Source organism: Botryllus schlosseri, unplaced genomic scaffold (genome assembly GCF_051294905.1).
Source record: "Botryllus schlosseri isolate E-star unplaced genomic scaffold, Bs_hap1 Bs22a, whole genome shotgun sequence".
Lineage (NCBI taxonomy): Eukaryota > Metazoa > Chordata > Ascidiacea > Stolidobranchia > Styelidae > Botryllus > Botryllus schlosseri.
Genome location: NW_027648631.1, coordinates 289,290 through 311,310, shown reverse-complemented (window position 1 = coordinate 311,310; position 22,021 = coordinate 289,290). Strand labels below are relative to the sequence as shown.

Sequence of the window (22,021 nt, the reverse complement as noted above, 5' to 3'; positions counted from 1 at the left end):
TGTTGTGATCGCGATGCCTTTCAACAATACTATCGTGTGCAAAGTGGTAATGGCATAAACTATTTTCGAGGACGAGTGCAAAGAGGACACGGTTTAGGAAATCTGTTTCGTAGTTTGGGACGAAGTGTTGTACCATTGATATCAAAAGGGGCGAAAGCTCTCGGCAAACAACTACTCCATACAGGAGCAGAAGTAGCTTCTGACGTATTGGGTGGGCAAAACGTCGGTGAAAGCTTCAAAATAAGAGGCAAACAAGCAGCTAGCAAAGCTCTTGACAACTTCCTAGGCAAGAGAAAGGCACCTAGAAAAAAGACCACGAAACGGAAAAAGCGACGACGGGACATTTTCGATTAAAAAGAACTCTCCCTACTTTATTTTTCATTAGCTAACAGACTCGCGAAAGATGACGGAGCTAATTCACGCGAAATCTGCCGAAGGCGTACATCCTAGCTTGGATCTTTTTCAACTCCCACCTACGCAAACAAGCGTGGAGAAGAAACGGATCATTAAGATTCCGCCTGTGTCGGACAACGCAAGCGTAATTATTTACCGCTATGAAGGATGTGACGATTTTATTGATTTAAGCGAATCCTATTTTTTATTTCGCTTGAAACTATTGAAAGGCGATGCGAATCTAGCTGCCACGGACAGCATCGGAGTTGTGAATAACATTCTTGATTCTCTAATTTCTCAACTTCACATCAAAGTCGGGAACCATACCCTGAAACAAGACGTGAAGCTACAATGTTATTCGGCCTACTTACACTATCTGTTCACACCTCACGACGTGCAAGAGACAACACTTCTTACACAAGGATGGTTCAAGGACACAGAGAAGCAATTGGATGATTCGGCCCTAGGCGACGGTGCGGCTAACAAAGGTCATAAGGCGAGAAGTTTGCCTTATGCCGGGAGCAAAGTCGTCGAAATTCGCGGTAAAATACATCATGGGTTGTGTTTGCAAGACCGCTATATTTTGGACGAGGTTCCGTTAGAGTTCGAATTGACATTGAATCCGAAAAGTTTCTTTCTGTTTGGAGCCGCTACCAGCAATTTCAAAATCATCAAAAAAGAATTGCACCTATGTGGAGTGCGGGTAACCGAAGATGTAAAATCTGCCTTGATGGTAGACGCACCGGCTAGGTATCCCTTTATGGACATGAAGCTGCTGACTCGAACTTTTGCGGCTAACACCACTCAAATCGATATTGGTAATCTGTATTCGGGAACCCTGCCGACACGTTTGATTATAGCCATGGTGAAAACTGAGGCGTTCCAAGGAGCACTCGATAAGAACCCATATAATTTTATTCATAATAAAATGAATCGGGTTGAATTGAAAGTAAATGGTTTCCTTATGCCGGAGGGTGGCTACGAACTTGATTTTGAAAACAATCATTATTCCGAGGCCTACCTAAATCTCATTCAATCTATGGGTGCCATCGAACGACAAAAAGGCTTGATTTCCCCTTCCGAGTTCGCAAATGGATACACGCTTCTAGCATATAATTTGCGAGGTGACGATTTAGATGACTGCTTCGAGCTGCAGAAAAGTGGAACGATCAGTCTTCGAATCACCTTTCCTGCGGCAGGTGTTGAGAGCGAAACGACACTGCTGTGCTTTATGGAATTTCAAAAAATACTGGAAATAAGCCAAGCTCGCACGGTGACCGTGATATGAACGGACAAGAAATAGATGAAATATTGTATAGTTACCATGCTACGAAACAACACTATCTAGGGAATTTCCCTATTGATCAACTCCCTCAGCGCCCAAAACCTCCTTATTCAATTGTGATCAATTATGATGAAAGTCACAAGGAAGGTAGTCACTGGGTTTGCATATATGCTGATCAATATGAAACCCATTTTCACGATAGTCTGGGTATCACTCCATTCAGGATTGAGATTGCGAGTTTCCTTGATCCCGAAAATTATACTAGCTCAATAAAACCATTACAGCATGAAAGGTCAGACGCTTGTGGAGCTCATGCAATTGCATATATCGTCAAACGCTCTACTGGTATGAGCACACTACAGTATTTGGATCACTTCGGTGATGATCGAAAAGAGAACGACGATATCGTAGTGGATTTCGTTAGAATCTTGAAATGGGAGCAACTAGTTTCACCATCATAGAATACTTTGGAGATGATGAGAAGGCCTACATGAAAGTCCAAGGAAAAATTATTGTCATGAATGCAAATCGTATTCATAGAATTTCTTTCGAGCCGTTTCACATACGCATTTACCCGCATGATAACGAAGTTACAATTTTCCGCGGGTCTGATTGGATACCAGTGCGTTTTCCTAAAAATTGTATGTATATAGATGTGTTGTCGAAGCATAGAATTATTCGTCGTAACCGCGGTGAACTTGTCGTTTTTCGTAAACTAAAATTATGGGAATTTTTGAGAAATCGCTTTTAATAAATTCGTGTGTATTCATCGGAGTATATAAGTGGTTATTGCTCGGGATCTAGTCAGTGTCATCATGAATGCGCTTATAGTATCGATGTGTTATCGCGGAAAGCCGCACCATGTCGAAAATGAAGGAACGTTACAAGACATTCAGATTATGACAGATATCTTAGTACAGAAATTCAAATTCAAGACTGAAGATATCAAAGTGTTGCGTGAAGAGCAAGCCACTCTTGAAAATTTTTCCAGAGAGCTTCAAACGATGGCGGATAGTAGCGCCAAGATAAACTTCATATATTTCGTCGGTCACGGCTTTTCATGTGCAAATAACACAAAAGAAAACGATCCTGAAGCTCGCGATTCCGGATTTGTATTTTATGATAGGCATCTACTCGATGATGATATGTGTGAGCTATTAAAAAGCTTTCGTAAAGATACAAAAAACCTGCTCATGTTTGCGCAGTGTTATAGTGGTAACTCCGCCGATTTGAAATTTCATTTACGAGAAGACGCTGCTTCGCAAGCACTCAAACGCAACCGAAGACTTTACAGATAGCAGCTTTAAGATCGTTGCAAGCTTCTGCAATCTCGGAATCTCTTTTCTTCTTGTATATATTGATACAGCAATAGCTTTTAATGCAAGAGCATAATATCACGTAGAACGCGATATCGGAGTCTTCACTCAGAAGTATATCCATTTCTCATGTCCCACTCACTCGTAGTGGTGTTTAAATAACTACTTTTGGCGCGTTAATTCCCAACGATAAACTCATTGAGACATTCAAATCTGGTAACGGTAAATCAAATGGACTGTTCTCATTTTTCTGGTCGAGCTAATTCCGTGTGGTAGTACAATCATACATACAACTATTAGCTAATTCATCGAGTCTGTCAATTGTAGCACATCGACCATTTTTACGAACCCATATTTGTATCATTTGATAACATTGTTCAGTTAAGTTCTTGGGATCCGCGTATTCACAATCAGCAATTTCTAAGTCTGTTAACTTAAGTTGATCTCTAGCAAATCTTTTCCAAGTCTTGTAATGAACCCTATCTATAATGTCGTATACATCAGAAGCTGTAATCCCCGACATCTTCCAATTGCAATCCTTGATTTCTTTGATGGTATAATCTCATAAGCGACATACATATATATCGTTGTGATACACCTATTATGCGATCAGCTGACGCAATACAATGACGGTCACGCTCGTTATTGACATATATTGTCACCCATTGTCCCTATTGAAGCACTATTGATATAACTCTTTCGCGCGCTTTTCTCTGTTTGATTTGAAATTCAAAAGTAGTCACGTGATCAAATGCTGCGATTTAATTGGTCCGCATGAGAACGTGCTGTTATATACTACTGCGGTCCATACTTTAATAACCCTTGAAGGGGTAAAAATTTGCGTTACAGTAACTTGCAAATGTGAGTCTGTAATGATGGTATTTACTAATATCCTTGTACCTCGCACTAATCGAGCAGTTATTACGAACTATGATGATTGTTTAGCGAAAGAAAGCAGAAAGTCAATTTGACGTCATTTTTTCAGCCTGTGGCAGGCTCAGAAGACTGATATACTGTATGTCTGTCACTATAGACTGGAGATCTCTATACTGCCACTACACCAGCTTCCAAACCAGGTTTTCGTTACGTAATAATTATAGTGCGGGGATATTAATTCACTACGGTTTGTGAGAGCTACGCTTAGTGGTGCGTCACGTATTACGTTTTTACAATTGCGTCGGAACTACAAATGTTACACTGATCTTAAATTCCCTATTAGGTTTATTTGAAAAGTTAGCTATCAATCACAATTTTCATTCGCACTTGATCCGGATTTTCATTCGCACCATTCGCACCACCTTCGTCGTTCGCACTTGATCCGGATTTTCATTCGCACTATTCGCACCACCTTCGTCATTCGCACTGCAATTTTTCTCATTCGCACAAGTGCGAACCGTCACACAGGTTGAAAAGCACTGCCCTAATTCAACGTGTTTAAGCGGGCGGTCGGTATTGAAAATGGTCCTGGAGCTTCAACCGATCGTATCAAACTCTCAGAGACGTGAAATTTCTTCGACGCGACGCTTAGAGAGGCGCAAAAGTCCAATTGAAATCGAGTTCATTTATTATACCCCCTAAAAAAGTAACATATTCAGAATGAATATTCCGATACCCTAATTCAACGTGTTTAAGCGGGCGGTCGGTATTAAAAATGGTCCTGGAGCTTCAACCGATCGTATAAAACTCTCAGAGACGTGAAATTTCTTCGACGCGACGCTTAAAGATGCGCAAAAGTCCAATTGAAATCGAGTTCATTTATTATACCCCCAAAAAAGGTAACATATTCAGAATGAATAATACGATACCCTAATTCAACGTGTTTAAGCGGGCGGTCGGTATTGAAAACGGTCCTGGAGCTTCAACCGATCGTATCAAACTCTCAGAGACGTGAAATTTCTTCGACGCGACGCTTAGAGAGGCGCAAAAGTCCAATTGAAATCGAGTTCATTTATTATACCCCCTAAAAAAGTAACATATCCAGAATGAATAATCCGATACCCTAATTCAACGTGTTTAAGCGGGCGGTTGGTATTAAAAATGGTCCTGGAGCTTCAACCGATCGTATAAAACTCTCAGAGACGTGAAATTTCTTCGACGCGACGCTTAAAGAGGCGCAAAAGTCCAATTGAAATCGAGTTCATTTATTATACCCCAAAAAAAGGTATCATATTCCGAATGAATAATCCGATACCCTAATTTACGTGTTTAAGCGGGCGGTCGTTATTGAAAATGGTCCTGGAGCTTCAACCGATCGTATCAAACTCTCAGAGACGTGAAATTTCTTCGACGCGACGCTTAAAGAGGCGCAAAAGTTTAATTGAAATCAAGTTCATTTATTATACCCCCTAAAAAAGTAGCATATTCAGAATGAATAATCCGATAACCTAATTCAACGTGTTTAAGCGGGCGGTCGGTATTAAAAATGGTCCTGGAGCTTCAACCGATCGTATCAAACTCTCAGAGACGTGAAATTTCTTCGACGCGACGCTTGAAGAGGCGCAAAATTCCATGTGAAATCGAGTTCATTTATTATACCCCTTAAAAAGGTAACATATTCAGAATGAATAATCCGATACCCAAATTCAACGTGTTCAAGCGGGCGGTCGTTATTGAAAATGGTCCTGGAGCTTCAACCGATCGTATCAGACTCTCAAAGACGTTAGATTTCTTCGACGCAACGCTTGAAGAGGCGCAAAATTCCATGTGAAATCGAGTTCATTTATTACACCCCCTAAAAAAGTAACATATTCAGAATGAATAATCCTATATCCTAATTTACGTGTTTAAGCGGGCGGTCGTTATTGAAAATGGTCCTGGAGCTTTAACCGATCGTATCAAACTCTCAGAGACGTGAAATTTCTTCGACGCGACGCTTAAAGAGGCGCAAAAGTCCAATTGAAATCGAGTTCATTTATTATACCCCTTAAAAAGGTAACATATTCAGAATGAATAATCCGATACCCTAATTCAACGTGTTCAAGCGGGCGGTCGTTATTGAAAATGGTCCTGTAGCTTCAACCGATCGTATCAGACTCTCGAAGACGTTAGATTTCTTCGACGCAACGCTTGAAGAGGCGCAAAATTCCATGTGAAATCGAGTTCATTTATTACACCCCCTAAAAAAGTAACATATTCAGAATGAATAATCCTATACCCTAATTTACGTGTTTAAGCATGCGGTCGTTATTGAAAATGGTCCTGGAGCTTCAGCCGATCGTATAAAACTCTCAGAGACGTGAAATTTCTTCGACGCGACGCTTAAAGAGGCGCAAAAGTCCAATTGAAATCGAGTTCATTTATTATACCCCCAAAAAAGGTAACATATTCAGAATGAATAATCCGATACCCTAATTTACGTGTTTAAGCGGGCGGTCGTTATTGAAAATGGTCCTGGAGCTTCAGCCGATCGTATAAAACTCTCAGAGACGTGAAATTTCTTCGACGCGACGCTTAAAGAGGCGCAAAAGTCCAATTGAAATCGAGTTCATTTATTATACCCCTTAAAAAGGTAACATATTCAGAATGAATAATCCGATACCCTAATTCAACGTGTTCAAGCGGGCGGTCGGTATTGAAAATGGTCCTGAAGCTTCAACCGATCGTATCAGACTCTCAAAGACGTTAGATTTCTTCGACGCAACGCTTGAAGAGGCGCAAAATTCCATGTGAAATCGAGTTCATTTATTATACCCCTTAAAAAGGTAACATATTCAGAATGAATAATCCGATACCCTAATTCAACGTGTTCAAGCGGGCGGTCGTTATTGAAAATGGTCCTGGAGCTTCAGCCGATCGTATTAAACTCTCAAAGACGGGGGATTTCGTCGACGCTACGCTTAAAGAGGCGCAAAAGTTTAATTGAAATCAAGTTCATTTATTATACCCCCTAAAAAAGTAGCATATTAAGAATGAATAATCCGATACCCTATTTCAACGTGTTCAAGCGGGCGGTCGTTATTGAAAATGGTCCTGGAGCTTCAGCCGATCGTATTAAACTCTCAAATACGGGGGATTTCGTCGACGCGACGCTTAAAGAGGCGCAAAAGTTTAATTGAAATCAAGTTCATTTATTATACCCCTAAAAAAGTAGCATATTCAGAATGAATAATCCGATACCCTATTTCAACGTGTTCAAGCGGGCGGTCGTTATTGAAAATGGTCCTGGAGCTTCAGCCGATCGTATTAAACTCTCAAAGACGGGGGATTTCGTCGACGCGACGCTTAAAGAGGCGCAAAAGTTCAATTGACATCAAGTTCATTTATTATACCCCCTAAAAAAGTAGCATATTAAGAATGAATAATCCGATACCCTATTTCAACGTGTTCAAGCGGGCGGTCGTTATTGAAAATGGTCCTGGAGCTTCAGCCGATCGTATTAAACTCTCAAAGACGGGGGATTTCGTCGACGCGACGCTTAAAGAGGCGCAAAAGTTTAATTGAAATCAAGTTCATTTATTATACCCCCTAAAAAAGTAGCATATTCAGAATGAATAATCCGATACCCTATTTCAACGTGTTCAAGCGGGCGGTCGTTATTGAAAATGGTCCTGGAGCTTCAGCCGATCGTATTAAACTCTTAAAGACGGGGGATTTCGTCGACGCGACGCTTAAGGAGGCGCAAAAGTTTAATTGAAATCAAGTTCATTTATTATACCCCCTGAAAAAGTGGCATATTCAGAATGAATAATCCGATACCCTATTTCAACGTGTTCAAGCGGGCGGTCGTTATTGAAAATGGTCCTGGAGCTTCAGCCGATCGTATTAAACTCTCAAACACGGGGGATTTCGTCGACGCGACGCTTAAAGAGGCGCAAAAGTTTAATTGAAATCAAGTTCATTTATTATACCCCCTAAAAAAGTAGCATATTCAGAATGAATAATCCGATACCCTATTTCAACGTGTTCAAGCGGGCGGTCGTTATTGAAAATGGTCCTGGAGCTTCAGCCGATCGTATTAAACTCTCAAAGACGGGGGATTTCGTCGACGCGACGCTTAAAGAGGCGCAAAAGTTTAATTGAAATCAAGTTCATTTATTATACCCCCTAAAAAAGTAGCATATTCAGAATGAATAATCCGATACCCTATTTCAACGTGTTCAAGCGGGCGGTCGTTATTGAAAATGGTCCTGGAGCTTCAGCCGATCGTATTAAACTCTCAAAGACGGGGGATTTCGTCGACGCGACGCTTAAAGAGGCGCAAAAGTTTAATTGAAATCAAGTTCATTTATTATACCCCCTAAAAAAGTAGCATATTCAGAATGAATAATCCGATACCCTATTTCAACGTGTTCAAGCGGGCGGTCGTTATTGAAAATGGTCCTGGAGCTTCAGCCGATCGTATTAAACTCTCAAAGACGGGGGATTTCGTCGACGCGACGCTTAAAGAGGCGCAAAAGTTCAATTGAAATCAAGTTCATTTATTATACCCCCTAAAAAAGTAGCATATTCAGAATGAATAATCCGATACCCTATTTCAACGTGTTCAAGCGGGCGGTCGTTATTGAAAATGGTCCTGGAGCTTCAACCGATCGTATCAAACTCTCAGAGACGTGAAATTTCTTCGACGCGACGCTTAAAGATGCGCAAAAGTCCAATTGAAATCGAGTTCATTTATTATACCCCTAAAAAAGTAGCACATTCAGAATGAATAATCCTATACCCTAATTCAGTGCTTTTCAACCTTTTTGAGCTCCGTTCGCACTTTTTTTGTAAAATAAATTTCATTCGCATGACTAATCGAAAATTGTTATACAAAAAGAAGATGAGGATAGGACTACTTAATGATATTTTGTTCAGATGTGCCATAAATTGGCTGCTATGTAGCTTAAGCTATCAAGTGTATCATTAAAAAGACAACTTTTTTCGCTCGTTTTTCTTTCAATTATTTCCAAAAACCCTTCTCGGCCAAACAATGTTGTTGGGAATTTGTACAAGAACGTCTACTAGTGCTTGGATGGTCAGGTCTTAAAATCTGTTCTGCACTCCTGCCCAAAATACAGCGTATTTTTCGCGAGAGAAAAATGTCTGCTGGCAGAAATCGTTTTAGAGAGCTGATACAAAGGTCCCGCGACGCTCCAGTTTGTCGAAAGGATGAAAAACCAACATATTCGTGTTGAGGCTTTTGCCTTATGTCTTTGGAACATAAGGTGCAAAACGATCAAGGAGAGTAGGCCCATTAGAGCTCGCTACCTGATGATACGTTGCTCCAACTTCTGTCTCGCAAATTTATGAGAAGAGCAAATAACTCAGGAGACTGTGTGTTCTACTCTTTAGCTCCATCTAACTTGAGAATTCATGACAGTTTAATAACGGTAAAGCAGCTTTTAGACTACCACCAAAATCTGAGTTTTTGCGGCATCTCGCGACCTGAGCCTCACCCGTGTAATGGAATTTATTTTTAATATTACAGTTGTCTGCTACGATTTTACGGGCATGTATGACATACAGAACGCGCGTACGACAATTCCACCCAACACAGCTCTACAAAACATGTTTGACGCACGCGATTTCAAATTCGCGAGAATTAAATGCCTATGCGTATCGCAATTGTACTACCGTCTACCTACTCATATTGCAAGAACGGGGCTGTTCCGTGCGGACAATGGAGCATATCCAATCTATCTCAAAAGGTTTGGCTATCCAGCATCGGTCAGTTTTTAGACCGAGGTTTTGTCGCCGCTTATGTTTTCGGCACCGCATTTTATCAGACGTTTGTTCGCCAAAACTTTACGTCTTCATGTGCCCCGACGCAGAAGGAATTGGCCTCGAAATGAATGAGTCTCATAGGCCTGAACTCGCTCGTTGCACACCCCTACACTAGTTCATCCCAACGGTCTTCGACCATGTTTTCCAGAAGAAAAAAAAAACAGTCGGACAAATCTTATCACGAATTCTCATGATAAAGCCATATTTAATGCGCGTCTGGCTTATTGGCTACAGTACCCACCACAGTGATCTTGGATATGTAAAAACGATTGCAGGATTTTTTGTAATAAAGTCAATGAATATTACCTACATAATAACAGATAGCTCTGGCATCATGTCGCCCCAAAATTATACCCTTTGCGGTCCATACTTTAATAACCCTTGAAGGGGTAAAAATTTGCGTTACAGTAACTTGCAAATGTGAGTCTGTAATGATGGTATTTACTAATATCCTTGTACCTCGCACTAATCGAGCAGTTATTACGAACTATGATGATTGTTTAGCGAAAGAAAGCAGAAAGTCAATTTGACGTCATTTTTTCAGCCTGTGGCAGGCTCAGAAGACTGATATACTGTATGTCTGTCACTATAGACTGGAGATCTCTATACTGCCACTACACCAGCTTCCAAACCAGGTTTTCGTTACGTAATAATTATAGTGCGGGGATATTAATTCACTACGGTTTGTGAGAGCTACGCTTAGTGGTGCGTCACGTATTACGTTTTTACAATTGCGTCGGAACTACAAATGTTACACTGATCTTAAATTCCCTATTAGGTTTATTTGAAAAGTTAGCTATCAATCACAATTTTCATTCGCACTTGATCCGGATTTTCATTCGCACCATTCGCACCACCTTCGTCGTTCGCACTTGATCCGGATTTTCATTCGCACTATTCGCACCACCTTCGTCATTCGCACTGCAATTTTTCTCATTCGCACAAGTGCGAACCGTCACACAGGTTGAAAAGCACTGCCCTAATTCAACGTGTTTAAGCGGGCGGTCGGTATTGAAAATGGTCCTGGAGCTTCAACCGATCGTATCAAACTCTCAGAGACGTGAAATTTCTTCGACGCGACGCTTAGAGAGGCGCAAAAGTCCAATTGAAATCGAGTTCATTTATTATACCCCCTAAAAAAGTAACATATTCAGAATGAATAATCCGATACCCTAATTCAACGTGTTTAAGCGGGCGGTCGGTATTAAAAATGGTCCTGGAGCTTCAACCGATCGTATAAAACTCTCAGAGACGTGAAATTTCTTCGACGCGACGCTTAAAGATGCGCAAAAGTCCAATTGAAATCGAGTTCATTTATTATACCCATAAAAAAGGTAACATATTCAGAATGAATAATACGATACCCTAATTCAACGTGTTTAAGCGGGCGGTCGGTATTGAAAACGGTCCTGGAGCTTCAACCGATCGTATCAAACTCTCAGAGACGTGAAATTTCTTCGACGCGACGCTTGAAGAGGCGCAAAATTCCATGTGAAATCGAGTTCATTTATTATACCCCTTAAAAAGGTAACATATTCAGAATGAATAATCCGATACCCAAATTCAACGTGTTCAAGCGGGCGGTCGTTATTGAAAATGGTCCTGGAGCTTCAACCGATCGTATCAGACTCTCAAAGACGTTAGATTTCTTCGACGCAACGCTTGAAGAGGCGCAAAATTCCATGTGAAATCGAGTTCATTTATTACACCCCCTAAAAAAGTAACATATTCAGAATGAATAATCCTATACCCTAATTTACGTGTTTAAGCGGGCGGTCGTTATTGAAAATGGTCCTGGAGCTTCAGCCGATCGTATAAAACTCTCAGAGACGTGAAATTTCTTCGACGCGACGCTTAAAGAGGCGCAAAAGTCCAATTGAAATCGAGTTCATTTATTATACCCCTTAAAAAGGTAACATATTCAAAATGAATAATCCGATACCCTAATTCAACGTGTTCAAGCGGGCGGTCGTTATTGAAAATGGTCCTGGAGCTTCAACCGATCGTATCAGACTCTCAAAGACGTTAGATTTCTTCGACGCAACGCTTGAAGAGGCGCAAAATTCCATGTGAAATCGAGTTCATTTATTACACCCCCTAAAAAAGTAACATATTCAGAATGAATAATCCTATATCCTAATTTACGTGTTTAAGCGGGCGGTCGCTATTGAAAATGGTCCTGGAGCTTTAACCGATCGTATCAAACTCTCAGAGACGTGAAATTTCTTCGACGCGACGCTTAAAGAGGCGCAAAAGTCCAATTGAAATCGAGTTCATTTATTATACCCCTTAAAAAGGTAACATATTCAGAATGAATAATCCGATACCCTAATTCAACGTGTTCAAGCGGGCGGTCGTTATTGAAAATGGTCCTGTAGCTTCAACCGATCGTATCAGACTCTCGAAGACGTTAGATTTCTTCGACGCAACGCTTGAAGAGGCGCAAAATTCCATGTGAAATCGAGTTCATTTATTATACCCCTTAAAAAGGTAACATATTCAGAATGAATAATCCGATACCCAAATTCAACGTGTTCAAGCGGGCGGTCGTTATTGAAAATGGTCCTGGAGCTTCAACCGATCGTATCAGACTCTCAAAGACGTTAGATTTCTTCGACGCAACGCTTGAAGAGGCGCAAAATTCCATGTGAAATCGAGTTCATTTATTACACCCCCTAAAAAAGTAACATATTCAGAATGAATAATCCTATACCCTAATTTACGTGTTTAAGCGGGCGGTCGTTATTGAAAATGGTCCTGGAGCTTCAGCCGATCGTATAAAACTCTCAGAGACGTGAAATTTCTTCGACGCGACGCTTAAAGAGGCGCAAAAGTCCAATTGAAATCGAGTTCATTTATTATACCCCTTAAAAAGGTAACATATTCAAAATGAATAATCCGATACCCTAATTCAACGTGTTCAAGCGGGCGGTCGTTATTGAAAATGGTCCTGGAGCTTCAACCGATCGTATCAGACTCTCAAAGACGTTAGATTTCTTCGACGCAACGCTTGAAGAGGCGCAAAATTCCATGTGAAATCGAGTTCATTTATTACACCCCCTAAAAAAGTAACATATTCAGAATGAATAATCCTATATCCTAATTTACGTGTTTAAGCGGGCGGTCGCTATTGAAAATGGTCCTGGAGCTTTAACCGATCGTATCAAACTCTCAGAGACGTGAAATTTCTTCGACGCGACGCTTAAAGAGGCGCAAAAGTCCAATTGAAATCGAGTTCATTTATTATACCCCTTAAAAAGGTAACATATTCAGAATGAATAATCCGATACCCTAATTCAACGTGTTCAAGCGGGCGGTCGTTATTGAAAATGGTCCTGTAGCTTCAACCGATCGTATCAGACTCTCGAAGACGTTAGATTTCTTCGACGCAACGCTTGAAGAGGCGCAAAATTCCATGTGAAATCGAGTTCATTTATTACACCCCCTAAAAAAGTAACATATTCAGAATGAATAATCCTATACCCTAATTTACGTGTTTAAGCGGGCGGTCGTTATTGAAAATGGTCCTGGAGCTTCAGCCGATCGTATAAAACTCTCAGAGACGTGAAATTTCTTCGACGCGACGCTTAAAGAGGCGCAAAAGTCCAATTGAAATCGAGTTCATTTATTATACCCCCAAAAAAGGTAACATATTCAGAATGAATAATCCGATACCCTAATTTACGTGTTTAAGCGGGCGGTCGTTATTGAAAATGGTCCTGGAGCTTCAGCCGATCGTATAAAACTCTCAGAGACGTGAAATTTCTTCGACGCGACGCTTAAAGAGGCGCAAAAGTCCAATTGAAATCGAGTTCATTTATTATACCCCTTAAAAAGGTAACATATTCAGAATGAATAATCCGATACCCTAATTCAACGTGTTCAAGCGGGCGGTCGTTATTGAAAATGGTCCTGAAGCTTCAACCGATCGTATCAGACTCTCAAAGACGTTAGATTTCTTCGACGCAACGCTTGAAGAGGCGCAAAATTCCATGTGAAATCGAGTTCATTTATTATACCCCTTAAAAAGGTAACATATTCAGAATGAATAATCCGATACCCTAATTCAACGTGTTCAAGCGGGCGGTCGTTATTGAAAATGGTCCTGGAGCTTCAGCCGATCGTATTAAACTCTCAAAGACGGGGGATTTCGTCGACGCGACGCTTAAAGAGGCGCAAAAGTTTAATTGAAATCAAGTTCATTTATTATACCCCCTAAAAAAGTAGCATATTCAGAATGAATAATCCGATACCCTATTTCAACGTGTTCAAGCGGGCGGTCGTTATTGAAAATGGTCCTGGAGCTTCAGCCGATCGTATTAAACTCTCAAAGACGGGGGATTTCGTCGACGCGACGCTTAAAGAGGCGCAAAAGTTTAATTGAAATCAAGTTCATTTATTATACCCCCTAAAAAAGTAGCATATTCAGAATGAATAATCCGATACCCTATTTCAACGTGTTCAAGCGGGCGGTCGTTATTGAAAATGGTCCTGGAGCTTCAGCCGATCGTATTAAACTCTCAAAGACGGGGGATTTCGTCGACGCGACGATTAAAGAGGCGCAAAAGTTCAATTGAAATCAAGTTCATTCATTATACCCCCTAAAAAAGTAGCATATTCAGAATGAATAATCCGATACCCTATTTCAACGTCTTCAAGCGGGCGGTCGTTATTGAAAATGGTCCTGGAGCTTCAGCCGATCGTATTAAACTCTCAAAGACGGGGGATTTCCTCGACGCGACGATTAAAGAGGCGCAAAAGTTCAATTGAAATCAAGTTCATTCATTATACCCCCTAAAAAAGTAGCATATTCAGAATGAATAATCCGATACCCTATTTCAACGTCTTCAAGCGGGCGGTCGTTATTGAAAATGGTCCTGGAGCTTCAGCCGATCGTATTAAACTCTCAAATACGGGGGATTTCGTCGACGCGACGCTTAAAGAGGCGCAAAAGTTTAATTGAAATCAAGTTCATTTATTATACCCCTAAAAAAGTAGCATATTCAGAATGAATAATCCGATACCCTATTTCAACGTGTTCAAGCGGGCGGTCGTTATTGAAAATGGTCCTGGAGCTTCAGCCGATCGTATTAAACTCTCAAAGACGGGGGATTTCGTCGACGCGACGCTTAAAGAGGCGCAAAAGTTCAATTGACATCAAGTTCATTTATTATACCCCCTAAAAAAGTAGCATATTAAGAATGAATAATCCGATACCCTATTTCAACGTGTTCAAGCGGGCGGTCGTTATTGAAAATGGTCCTGGAGCTTCAGCCGATCGTATTAAACTCTCAAAGACGGGGGATTTCGTCGACGCGACGCTTAAAGAGGCGCAAAAGTTTAATTGAAATCAAGTTCATTTATTATACCCCCTAAAAAAGTAGCATATTCAGAATGAATAATCCGATACCCTATTTCAACGTGTTCAAGCGGGCGGTCGTTATTGAAAATGGTCCTGGAGCTTCAGCCGATCGTATTAAACTCTTAAAGACGGGGGATTTCGTCGACGCGACGCTTAAGGAGGCGCAAAAGTTTAATTGAAATCAAGTTCATTTATTATACCCCCTGAAAAAGTGGCATATTCAGAATGAATAATCCGATACCCTATTTCAACGTGTTCAAGCGGGCGGTCGTTATTGAAAATGGTCCTGGAGCTTCAGCCGATCGTATTAAACTCTCAAACACGGGGGATTTCGTCGACGCGACGCTTAAAGAGGCGCAAAAGTTTAATTGAAATCAAGTTCATTTATTATACCCCCTAAAAAAGTAGCATATTCAGAATGAATAATCCGATACCCTATTTCAACGTGTTCAAGCGGGCGGTCGTTATTGAAAATGGTCCTGGAGCTTCAGCCGATCGTATTAAACTCTCAAAGACGGGGGATTTCGTCGACGCGACGCTTAAAGAGGCGCAAAAGTTTAATTGAAATCAAGTTCATTTATTATACCCCCTAAAAAAGTAGCATATTCAGAATGAATAATCCGATACCCTATTTCAACGTGTTCAAGCGGGCGGTCGTTATTGAAAATGGTCCTGGAGCTTCAGCCGATCGTATTAAACTCTCAAAGACGGGGGATTTCGTCGACGCGACGCTTAAAGAGGCGCAAAAGTTTAATTGAAATCAAGTTCATTTATTATACCCCCTAAAAAAGTAGCATATTCAGAATGAATAATCCGATACCCTATTTCAACGTGTTCAAGCGGGCGGTCGTTATTGAAAATGGTCCTGGAGCTTCAGCCGATCGTATTAAACTCTCAAAGACGGGGGATTTCGTCGACGCGACGCTTAAAGAGGCGCAAAAGTTCAATTGAAATCAAGTTCATTTATTATACCCCCTAAAAAAGTAGCATATTCAGAATGAATAATCCGATACCCTATTTCAACGTGTTCAAGCGGGCGGTCGTTATTGAAAATGGTCCTGGAGCTTCAGCCGATCGTATTAAACTCTCAAAGACGGGGGATTTCGTCGACGCGACGCTTAAAGAGGCGCAAAAGTTTATTTGAAATCAAGTTCATTTATTATACCCCCTAAAAAAGTAGCATATTCAGAATGAATAATCCGATACCCTATTTCAACGTGTTCAAGCGGGCGGTCGTTATTGAAAATGGTCCTGGAGCTTCAGCCGATCGTATTAAACTCTTAAAGACGGGGGATTTCGTCGACGCGACGCTTAAGGAGGCGCAAAAGTTTAATTGAAATCAAGTTCATTTATTATACCCCCTGAAAAAGTGGCATATTCAGAATGAATAATCCGATACCCTATTTCAACGTGTTCAAGCGGGCGGTCGTTATTGAAAATGGTCCTGGAGCTTCAGCCGATCGTATTAAACTCTCAAACACGGGGGATTTCGTCGACGCGACGCTTAAAGAGGCGCAAAAGTTTAATTGAAATCAAGTTCATTTATTATACCCCCTAAAAAAGTAGCATATTCAGAATGAATAATCCGATACCCTATTTCAACGTGTTCAAGCGGGCGGTCGTTATTGAAAATGGTCCTGGAGCTTCAGCCGATCGTATTAAACTCTCAAAGACGGGGGATTTCGTCGACGCGACGCTTAAAGAGGCGCAAAAGTTTAATTGAAATCAAGTTCATTTATTATACCCCCTAAAAAAGTAGCATATTCAGAATGAATAATCCGATACCCTATTTCAACGTGTTCAAGCGGGCGGTCGTTATTGAAAATGGTCCTGGAGCTTCAGCCGATCGTATTAAACTCTCAAAGACGGGGGATTTCGTCGACGCGACGCTTAAAGAGGCGCAAAAGTTTAATTGAAATCAAGTTCATTTATTATACCCCCTAAAAAAGTAGCATATTCAGAATGAATAATCCGATACCCTATTTCAACGTGTTCAAGCGGGCGGTCGTTATTGAAAATGGTCCTGGAGCTTCAGCCGATCGTATTAAACTCTCAAAGACGGGGGATTTCGTCGACGCGACGCTTAAAGAGGCGCAAAAGTTCAATTGAAATCAAGTTCATTTATTATACCCCCTAAAAAAGTAGCATATTCAGAATGAATAATCCGATACCCTATTTCAACGTGTTCAAGCGGGCGGTCGTTATTGAAAATGGTCCTGGAGCTTCAACCGATCGTATCAAACTCTCAGAGACGTGAAATTTCTTCGACGCGACGCTTAAAGATGCGCAAAAGTCCAATTGAAATCGAGTTCATTTATTATACCTCTAAAAAAGTAGCACATTCAGAATGAATAATCCTATACCCTAATTCAGTGCTTTTCAACCTTTTTGAGCTCCGTTCGCACTTTTTTTGTAAAATAAATTTCATTCGCATGACTAATCGAAAATTGTTATACAAAAAGAAGATGAGGATAGGACTACTTAATGATATTTTGTTCAGATGTGCCATAAATTGGCTGCTATGTAGCTTAAGCTATCAAGTGTATCATTAAAAAGACAACTTTTTTCGCTCGTTTTTCTTTCAATTATTTCCAAAAACCCTTCTCGGCCAAACAATGTTGTTGGGAATTTGTACAAGAACGTCTACTAGTGCTTGGATGGTCAGGTCTTAAAATCTGTTCTGCACTCCTGCCCAAAATACAGCGTATTTTTCGCGAGAGAAAAATGTCTGCTGGAAGAAATCGTTTTAGAGAGCTGATACAAAGGTCCCGCGACGCTCCAGTTTGTCGAAAGGATGAAAAACCAACATATTCGTGTTGAGGCTTTTGCCTTATGTCTTTGGAACATAAGGTGCAAAACGATCAAGGAGAGTAGGCCCATTAGAGCTCGCTACCTGATGATACGTTGCTCCAACTTCTGTCTCGCAAATTTATGAGAAGAGCAAATAACTCAGGAGACTGTGTGTTCTACTCTTTAGCTCCATCTAACTTGAGAATTCATGACAGTTTAATAACGGTAAAGCAGCTTTTAGACTACCACCAAAATCTGAGTTTTTGCGGCATCTCGCGACCTGAGCCTCACCCGTGAAATGGAATTTATTTTTAATATTACAGTTGTCTGCTACGATTTTACGGGCATGTATGACATACAGAACGCGCGTACGACAATTCCACCCAACACAGCTCTACAAAACATGTTTGACGCACGCGATTTCAAATTCGCGAGAATTAAATGCCTATGCGTATCGCAATTGTACTACCGTCTACCTACTCATATTGCAAGAACGGGGCTGTTCCGTGCGGACAATGGAGCATATCCAATCTATCTCAAAAGGTTTGGCTATCCAGCATCGGTCAGTTTTTAGACCGAGGTTTTGTCGCCGCTTATGTTTTCGGCACCGCATTTTATCAGACGTTTGTTCGCCAAAACTTTACGTCTTCATGTGCCCCGACGCAGAAGGAATTGGCCTCGAAATGAATGAGTCTCATAGGCCTGAACTCGCTCGTTGCACACCCCTACACTAGTTCATCCCAACGGTCTTCGACCATGTTTTCCAGAAGAAAAAAAAAACAGTCGGACAAATCTTATCATGAATTCTCATGATAAAGCCATATTTAATGCGCGTCTGGCTTATTGGCTACAGTACCCACCACAGTGATCTTGGATATGTAAAAACGATTGCAGGATTTTTTGTAATAAAGTCAATGAATATTACCTACATAATAACAGATAGCTCTGGCATCATGTCGCCCCAAAATTATACCCTTTGCGGTCCATACTTTAATAACCCTTGAAGGGGTAAAAATTTGCGTTACAGTAACTTGCAAATGTGAGTCTGTAATGATGGTATTTACTAATATCCTTGTACCTCGCACTAATCGAGCAGTTATTACGAACTATGATGATTGTTTAGCGAAAGAAAGCAGAAAGTCAATTTGACGTCATTTTTTCAGCCTGTGGCAGGCTCAGAAGACTGATATACTGTATGTCTGTCACTATAGACTGGAGATCTCTATACTGCCACTACACCAGCTTCCAAACCAGGTTTTCGTTACGTAATAATTATAGTGCGGGGATATTAATTCACTACGGTTTGTGAGAGCTACGCTTAGTGGTGCGTCACGTATTACGTTTTTACAATTGCGTCGGAACTACAAATGTTACACTGATCTTAAATTCCCTATTAGGTTTATTTGAAAAGTTAGCTATCAATCACAATTTTCATTCGCACTTGATCCGGATTTTCATTCGCACCATTCGCACCACCTTCGTCGTTCGCACTTGATCCGGATTTTCATTCGCACTATTCGCACCACCTTCGTCATTCGCACTGCAATTTTTCTCATTCGCACAAGTGCGAACCGTCACACAGGTTGAAAAGCACTGCCCTAATTCAACGTGTTTAAGCGGGCGGTCGGTATTGAAAATGGTCCTGGAGCTTCAACCGATCGTATCAAACTCTCAGAGACGTGAAATTTCTTCGACGCGACGCTTAGAGAGGCGCAAAAGTCCAATTGAAATCGAGTTCATTTATTATACCCCCTAAAAAAGTAACATATTCAGAATGAATAATCCGATACCCTAATTCAACGTGTTTAAGCGGGCGGTCGGTATTAAAAATGGTCCTGGAGCTTCAACCGATCGTATAAAACTCTCAGAGACGTGAAATTTCTTCGACGCGACGCTTAAAGATGCGCAAAAGTCCAATTGAAATCGAGTTCATTTATTATACCCCCAAAAAAGGTAACATATTCAGAATGAATAATACGATACCCTAATTCAACGTGTTTAAGCGGGCGGTCGGTATTGAAAACGGTCCTGGAGCTTCAACCGATCGTATCAAACTCTCAGAGACGTGAAATTTCTTCGACGCGACGCTTAGAGAGGCGCAAAAGTCCAATTGAAATCGAGTTCATTTATTATAGCCCCTAAAAAAGTAACATATTCAGAATGAATAATCCGATACCCTAATTCAACGTGTTTAAGCGGGCGGTTGGTATTAAAAATGGTCCTGGAGCTTCAACCGATCGTATAAAACTCTCAGAGACGTGAAATTTCTTCGACGCGACGCTTAAAGAGGCGCAAAAGTCCAATTGAAATCGAGTTCATTTATTATACCCCAAAAAAAGGTATCATATTCCGAATGAATAATCCGATACCCTAATTTACGTGTTTAAGCGGGCGGTCGTTATTGAAAATGGTCCTGGAGCTTCAACCGATCGTATCAAACTCTCAGAGACGTGAAATTTCTTCGACGCGACGCTTAAAGAGGCGCAAAAGTTTAATTGAAATCAAGTTCATTTATTATACCCCCTAAAAAAGTAGCATATTCAGAATGAATAATCCGATAACCTAATTCAACGTGTTTAAGCGGGCGGTCGGTATTAAAAATGGTCCTGGAGATTCAACCGATCGTATCAAACTCTCAGAGACGTGAAATTTCTTCGACGCGACGCTTGAAGAGGCGCAAAATTCCATGTGAAATCGAGTTCATTTATTATACCCCTTAAAAAGGTAACATATTCAGAATGAATAATCCGATACCCAAATTCAACGTGTTCAAGCGGGCGGTCGTTATTGAAAATGGTCCTGGAGCTTCAACCGATCGTATCAGACTCTCAAAGACGTTAGATTTCTTCGACGCAACGCTTGAAGAGGCGCAAAATTCCATGTGAAATCGAGTTCATTTATTACACCCCCTAAAAAAGTAACATATTCAGAATGAATAATCCTATACCCTAATTTACGTGTTTAAGCGGGCGGTCGTTATTGAAAATGGTCCTGGAGCTTCAGCCGATCGTATAAAACTCTCAGAGACGTGAAATTTCTTCGACGCGACGCTTAAAGAGGCGCAAAAGTCCAATTGAAATCGAGTTCATTTATTATACCCCTTAAAAAGGTAACATATTCAGAATGAATAATCCGATACCCTAATTCAACGTGTTCAAGCGGGCGGTCGTTATTGAAAATGGTCCTGGAGCTTCAACCGATCGTATCAGACTCTCAAAGACGTTAGATTTCTTCGACGCAACGCTTGAAGAGGCGCAAAATTCCATGTGAAATCGAGTTCATTTATTACACCCCCTAAAAAAGTAACATATTCAGAATGAATAATCCTATATCCTAATTTACGTGTTTAAGCGGGCGGTCGTTATTGAAAATGGTCCTGGAGCTTTAACCGATCGTATCAAACTCTCAGAGACGTGAAATTTCTTCGACGCGACGCTTAAAGAGGCGCAAAAGTCCAATTGAAATCGAGTTCATTTATTATACCCTTAAAAAGGTAACATATTCAGAATGAATAATCCGATACCCTAATTCAACGTGTTCAAGCGGGCGGTCGTTATTGAAAATGGTCCTGTAGCTTCAACCGATCGTATCAGACTCTCGAAGACGTTAGATTTCTTCGACGCAACGCTTGAAGAGGCGCAAAATTCCATGTGAAATCGAGTTCATTTATTACACCCCCTAAAAAAGTAACATATTCAGAATGAATAATCCTATACCCTAATTTACGTGTTTAAGCGGGCGGTCGTTATTGAAAATGGTCCTGGAGCTTCAGCCGATCGTATAAAACTCTCAGAGACGTGAAATTTCTTCGACGCGACGCTTAAAGAGGCGCAAAAGTCCAATTGAAATCGAGTTCATTTATTATACCCCCAAAAAAGGTAACATATTCAGAATGAATAATCCGATACCCTAATTTACGTGTTTAAGCGGGCGGTCGTTATTGAAAATGGTCCTGGAGCTTTAGCCGATCGTATAAAACTCTCAGAGACGTGAAATTTCTTCGACGCGACGCTTAAAGAGGCGACAAAGTCCAATTGAAATCGAGTTCATTTATTATACCCCTTAAAAAGGTAACATATTCAGAATGAATAATCCGATACCCTAATTCAACGTGTTCAAGCGGGCGGTCGTTATTGAAAATGGTCCTGAAGCTTCAACCGATCGTATCAG

The 22,021-nt window shown here is 40.8% G+C and overlaps 2 protein-coding genes across 2 annotated transcripts; both read left to right on the top strand.

Moving 5' to 3' along the window:
- Positions 1-403: 403 nt before the first annotated feature.
- Positions 404-1,681, top strand: LOC145459889 (uncharacterized protein F54H12.2-like). The gene has a single exon (XM_080338398.1). The coding sequence runs from the start codon at positions 404-406 to the stop codon at positions 1,679-1,681; it is 1,278 nt and encodes a 425-aa protein (XP_080194524.1).
- Positions 1,682-2,493: 812 nt separating this feature from the next.
- On the top strand, positions 2,494-2,976 carry LOC145459888 (uncharacterized). Its single transcript, XM_080338397.1, has one exon. It carries the CDS (start codon positions 2,494-2,496, stop codon positions 2,974-2,976), a length of 483 nt encoding a protein of 160 aa, XP_080194523.1.
- The last annotated feature ends 19,045 nt before the right edge of the window (positions 2,977-22,021 follow it).